We start from the raw sequence: 6,000 nt of genomic DNA on the forward strand, positions 1-6,000 counted from the left end.
AGTTTTCCTTCACGATTGTAATGTTTCCCTCCAGACATGATGTCTACTCATTTTCTTTCTATGTCCCATTCAAGTTCGGGAAGACTGAAGTGTTCCCCGGGGCAGTTGCCCCCCCCCCCAAACTGCAGCTACCCCTCAGCAAGGGGTGTACGGTAGGGAGGCTTAGCTCGAACACCGGATGTCACCATATGGCCCTGAACAACCTACTGCCCACCTCAAGAACTCATTTCATTGTCTACTCTGTAAAATGGGGTCACTTCTGATCATCTTTGGGGTGCTTCTCAATTCTAGAGGCTAGGGTCAAAGAGTCAGCAGGGTAAACACAAGCTTCTTCTTGAAACTGGGGACACTACAGGAGAGATAAATGGGAGACCGGGAGAGATGGCACAGGGAGGGGTAGATGCACACGAGGAGGTGTTTGCCACCCTCTATACAGTCCACACGGCGCCCCTCCCCCACTCAGCCAATCAGCCAGAGCCCAGAGGTTGCCCCGAAGCCCAGGGAACTGTGGGTGGCCTGACTGAGCCTTCTTAGTTCTGGCCAGTCGTGGCAATGGGCTGTAGTAGCAGGCGTGGGACACCCGTTATGCTGTGGCCTGTGACTTCCCCCATGGGGCCATCTACGGAATTACTAGAAAAGAAGCAACCCAGAGAAATCTAACTGCAGGAGACCCAACCCTGTTGGATCTGGCTAATGCTTACCATCATCCTGTATGCTCAGAGACGTTACAGTATTTGTCCCAGTTTGCACAGCATCCCAATAAATCCCAAAGTGGGTACAAAAGCCCAGCGCTGCTTGCTGACTTTTTTTAGCAGAACCTTTTTGGTTACTGTCCCACACACCTCCCACTGTGATTTTCAAATTCTCTTAGGCCAACAGCCCACTCCATCTTGTGTTGTTCAACGTTCCCTCCTTATCGCCCACACTCCGTCCCACTTGAGTCTGCTTTTCCCGCCGTCCCAAGGAGGATGCCACTGTCACGCGCACTCTCAGGATTCCCCCAGCGAAGACACGCATTAGTAACTTTTGAACTACCTGGGAAGGAGGACATTCAGGGACAAGGAGAAAGAGTTGAATCCTTTTCCCAGTTGCAGGGATGGAGTTAGGACCATCCCAGAGGCCACAGCCAGAGAGTCATAGGTTAACGGGGCCCTGAGGAGGACAGAGCCAGGCAACTCACACTTGGGCCTTAGGGGCCAGAAAACGCAAACGGGGGCGAGCAAAGAGCAATTCGCTTTAGAAACCGTCACTTTAGGTCCTTAAATGGCTCACACTCTTGCCCTGCTTCCAAATGTGACCATAAAAACCAGGCAGCACCCACCCTCGTGGAGCAGGCAGGACCACCAGAACCCTCGCAACCATACCCCCACCAGCCTATTTCCCCGCAACTAGCCCAGGCGGCCTCTGCGCACCTTTTGCGCGCCCTGCCTTTCTCCACCTGACCGCCGCACGTCGGGCACCTCCAGCTCAAGACCCGGGGTCTCCCGGAGCTGGGAGGTCCGGCACATGCCGGCCTGGTGTGCACTGGATCTCTGGAAGCTCAGCGGTGATGCCTGCCCACAGTTCTAGTACAGGCAACCTGGGCGAACGTGCAAAAGAGCACCGGCCCGCACCGGCTCCTGGAGTCCCGGGACTGCGCGAGGGGGCGCCTCGGGGTGGGGATAAAAGGCAGCAACAAAGGGCACAAACCTCGTCCAGCAGTTGGTTGACTCGTCCCAAAATAGCTTTCTCCATCTGCTGTTCCCCGCGCTCCGATTCCAGGCGCAGCACCCGGGCCTGCAGCTCGGCCGTCCGAAAGTGGGCGAGCAGGCTGAGCGCCAGCGAGCACAACGCCAGAGCCAGCAGTCCGCAGCACCCGGGGCTCGGCAGCCTAGCGCACTGCTCAGCCAGCGCCACTGTCCCGGGCCCTGGCGCGCCCAGATCCCCAGGGCCGCGGTTGCTGGAGGCTGCCGCTTTGCGGGCGCGCTCCGCCACCATCCCCTCGCGTCTTGAGAGCCAATAAATAAATAAATAGAATAAATAAAAATGAGATCAAAGAGGTGCGATCCAAACTAAGAAGCAGGGTGAAAGGGAGCTAGCGTGGCTAGAGGACGTCCCTTTCCTTTGCTCGCCAAAAAGGACCAAAAATGAGCAGTCGGAGTTGAGGGCAGCCAAGAGCAACAGACGCGATCGGGGTACACCAAAGTAAGAAAAAAGTTATTTCGAAGAATGTTCCAAGTTCAGGGATCTGGCTCCACTGCCCGCTCTTTCCCTTCCCGCTTCTGCAGAGTCCTCGGGCTCGTGCGACGCTCGGGGTCCTTCTGGGTGTTTTGTGTCTCCGGGGAGAGCGGGTGTCAGTCCCCGGGCGAAGGGGCGCGCATGCAGGGCCCCATGGGCAGAGGTGGGTCGTGGCTGCAGTGAGCCGCGCTGGGGCCGATTCCGGCGCCTCTGTAACTTGACACAGCCGGCGCGGCCGCGCGGATCGGATGAGCGCCGGGCGCTACTTCCCAAACTAATCTCCCGCGCCCCTCCCTCGCCCTCCTCCCGCTCCTCCTCCGCCTCCTGCGGGGCCGCGGCTGGGGTTTGTTTATTTATGCAAAGTCGCCTGGGGTGGGGGGCGTGGTGTGCGGGGCCCCGCCGACCTCGGTAGCCCCTGTCCGGGGCTCCTGGTGCCCTTTGAAGTGACACTTGGGGTTATTTATAGGCGGGGAGGGGGTGTGGGGTGGAGGGGGGGCTGCGCGCCTCTTCCTTTCCATAGATTCACACTCAAGATCTCAAAGATTTGGACCGAGCATCACAGCACCCCGCACCATCGGGACATCGGGAACCCTCCTGGCACCCAACACACCGCACCATAGCACTCCCCTTTCCCGGGGCCTCGGGGACCCTCCTGGCAACCGGTTGAACCACTGTCAGGGCGCCTGCATGTATGTCCTGAGTAGCCATGACCACAGCAGATACTCTTTCCCTTACCCATTTCCACCCAGGGGCCCCGCTCTTTGCAGGTGTCTCTGGTGGGACCTTGTCACCATTTCCACTCAGAGTGGAAAAACCAGCGCTTCGGGGCAGCGGTATTGACGTCTCTTTTCTTTCAGGACTAGACTTAAATAACTACAGAACAGAGATTTATCAGGGGTCACGCCCACCGCCCGGGTTTATCCTAGGATGTCTAACAGACTCGGGGTGGGGTTACTCTTATTTATGTTGATCTGAGACCCACAGCAGACTAGACAACCTAGAAGTGCAAGCCACCAAAGCTTTGCAATTGTCATACATTCGCACTCCATCTCCTCTTATCCCCCTCAAAGCTAACAGTATCCCGCCTGCGGGGCTTCCTTGCGTGTAGAAGGGCATTCTGCATTTGATATTTTCTTTTCTTTTTTCACCCCACCCCCCACTACGAGTGACGTCTGTCAGTAGAGTTCTCATTTCTTTGTGCCTCTGGACATACCTGCAACTGAGGTAGTGGGGCTGAAGCATTGGGCAGGGGAGGGTAGGCTGGCCCTTGAACTGCGAATCGGAAGTGGGGTTTGTGTGACAGGGGTGTGGGAGTGGATTTCTTTCTTAATAACAAGGCAAACTTTATATTTTGCATGTTGACCAGTGAGAAGAGGTTTTGTATGAAATGCAAACAAACATTAGTGCACATCTACAGAATGGGAGCTTGTAATTCAGTACTTATATAGGCTTAATGTAAGAATAACTGCTAGGCACTCAGCTACCACGGAGAACTAGAGGGCTAGAAAGCGATGCAGCGGACACAGGAAGTCCAGTGTCAATATTTCCTTGATATGTCTCATTAGCAAACAGGCCTCTGAGTCTGAGCCTGGTCAAGAGAATCTCCTCTCAGTACGAATGCCTGAGAACACAGTGGCATCCAGGACCACTAGGGGGCGCTGGAGAGTTTCTCAGCCGCAATGTTCATTGCAGGAAATTGAGCGAGTTGAGGAGGCTTCTCCATGCCCTGCCCTGGTCAGTCCGAAAGGTGGCTTGAACGGAGGGGTTCATATCACTGAGCTGACACAGCAAACTGAAAACGTTTGGGGCTGCAGTATTTTTGAGATTGAGGTTTCAAGGCTCAGGAAAAAAATGTCCAAACCCAAGGCTCTGAGAGACCCCATGCAGTAAGTAAAACCACCACCACCACCACCACCAACAGAAAGCGCTTTTCTGACAGTGGGTTTAAAATAAACCAGATGTAGTGGTACTAGTCTGTAATCCCAGCACTTGGGAGACAGAGGCAGGAGGACCATAAGTTCAAGGTTATTCCTGGCCACACGGTGAGTTTGAGGGCGGCGTGGGCTACATGAGATCCTATTTCAAAGAAAAACTAAATAACTAAATGAAATGGGCTTATGATAAAGGATCTAGATCTTTCGGGAGGACTCAAGGAAGAGATAAAGGTAGAGCAAACAGTAGGCACTCAGTAAGTAGCTCATGGCTGCTGCTGACACACACACCCCTGCTCCCTCCCAGTCTATAGAATGGGAACAAATTGGACCCAGGAGGACAAGGTGATGATAGATAGTCTGCACCTCTCCATATCTGGAGGGAGTTTTGCAACAAGCAAACCTTTGCTTTACTTTTCTTCCGCATTGTTTCAATGTCTTCGTCTGGAACAATTTGGGGGGTAGTTTGGTTTGGTTTTGGTTTTTAATGTTAGGCACCACCCCCTTGGGTCAATGTTGCAAACAAATTAGACTTGATTTAAACCTAGCATTTAAGGATACAGAGAGAAGCAGCTAAGCCGTGCCCATACACAGCTGATACATAAGGCGGGAGTGGAAAGCCATGAATGAGAAGACACTGAAGAAGGATGTTTGGGGATGTCCAGGCAACAGAGCAGGGATGTGATAGTCCAGAAAAGTCTCCTAGGAATTTCTGCTTTGCAGCAAAACAGGGGGCCCCCCCAATCCTAACCAAAGAACCTGACTTTGATCTGCAGTCACAGCTTGTTAGGTAACAGTTTCCTTCCAGACTGAAACATTTCATCCTACAGGGAAGCTCTTTAATCAGGAAAGTAAACAAAACGAGCTTCAGGAAGTCCCTGAAACTGACCAGATTCACTAGGCCCCTCCCTGCTAGAGTAAGCAATAAAAGCAAAGAGAGTGAGAAGTTGAGCTACAAAGAAGACTCTAAGAACAAAGCTGCAAAGAACGAACTGCCTGGAAGAGGATTAGACCAGAGTCACTTGGAAAGGATGCTCTCCAGCTTGTTGAGCTGCAAACAGTCTGGGCAGTGCGTTCCAGAATCCCAGCTTTGTGAGCTATCACCCATGCTGGGGACAGCTTTGATGATATAACTGGCTGAGTCACTGCTGCTCCTATAAGTCACTCTTTACCTATTCTCCTGTAAGTAACTCCAATAAAGCACATTGGTTCACCGTAGTTGCACTTTGGTGGTATATGCACTTGGGTTGTCATGGATTCCCTATGTGGAGTGAATAAACATGTGTTGTATCTCCCCAGGTTGTGTTACACAGCACAGCTACAGACATAAGAAAACCTGGATTCTGGAGTGGAGAGTTCAGGAAAACCATGCCGCTAGGCATGCAGTCTGGGCTGTTCTTCAGGAATGTTCTGTGGTTTTCTGCATTGTGCATTTGCCTGGCTCTCTGCAACTTTGGACCTTGCCTTTTGCACCCGGCCCACACCTCACTCAGGGTGGATATATGTAAGGGGACAGCCAGTTTTATGAATAAATGACATTTTTCTTCTTCCTGTGTCCTCTACAGCACCTTTCTTCTCCCTGATACCACAGTCCTGACCACCACCTGTCACCACCCTGTCTCTTTTACTGCTGCTTGGTTCCCCAGAACCCTGATGTCTCTTGTTAAAGGTGACAGTCAGGGCCCTTGGGAATTACCATGGTGCATTTGCTGAGTGGTTCTGAGAATGACACTCATCAGGGTCACGTGCGGAGGCCACAGGGGATCAGAACCTGTCGATTCGTCCAACTCCAGCCTGTTCCCCGTTCTTCCAGCAGCCATGACTCCTTCCTCTCGGTCCTTACAAACCTGGT

The 6,000-nt window shown here is 52.9% G+C and overlaps 1 protein-coding gene across 1 annotated transcript in view; it reads right to left on the reverse strand.

Annotated features, from left to right (window-relative positions):
• Positions 1-2,445, reverse strand: part of Col13a1 (collagen type XIII alpha 1 chain) — a 140,057-nt gene extending 137,612 nt beyond the window's left edge. Inside the window, exon 1 of the mRNA NM_001109172.1 lies at positions 1,690-2,445. Coding sequence (NP_001102642.1) covers positions 1,690-1,977 — 288 coding nt within the window. The 5' untranslated portion in view covers positions 1,978-2,445. The remainder of the gene's footprint in view (positions 1-1,689) is intronic.
• Between the last annotated feature and the right edge of the window lie 3,555 nt (positions 2,446-6,000).

Source organism: Rattus norvegicus, chromosome 20 (assembly GCF_036323735.1).
Source record: "Rattus norvegicus strain BN/NHsdMcwi chromosome 20, GRCr8, whole genome shotgun sequence".
NCBI lineage: Eukaryota > Metazoa > Chordata > Mammalia > Rodentia > Muridae > Rattus > Rattus norvegicus.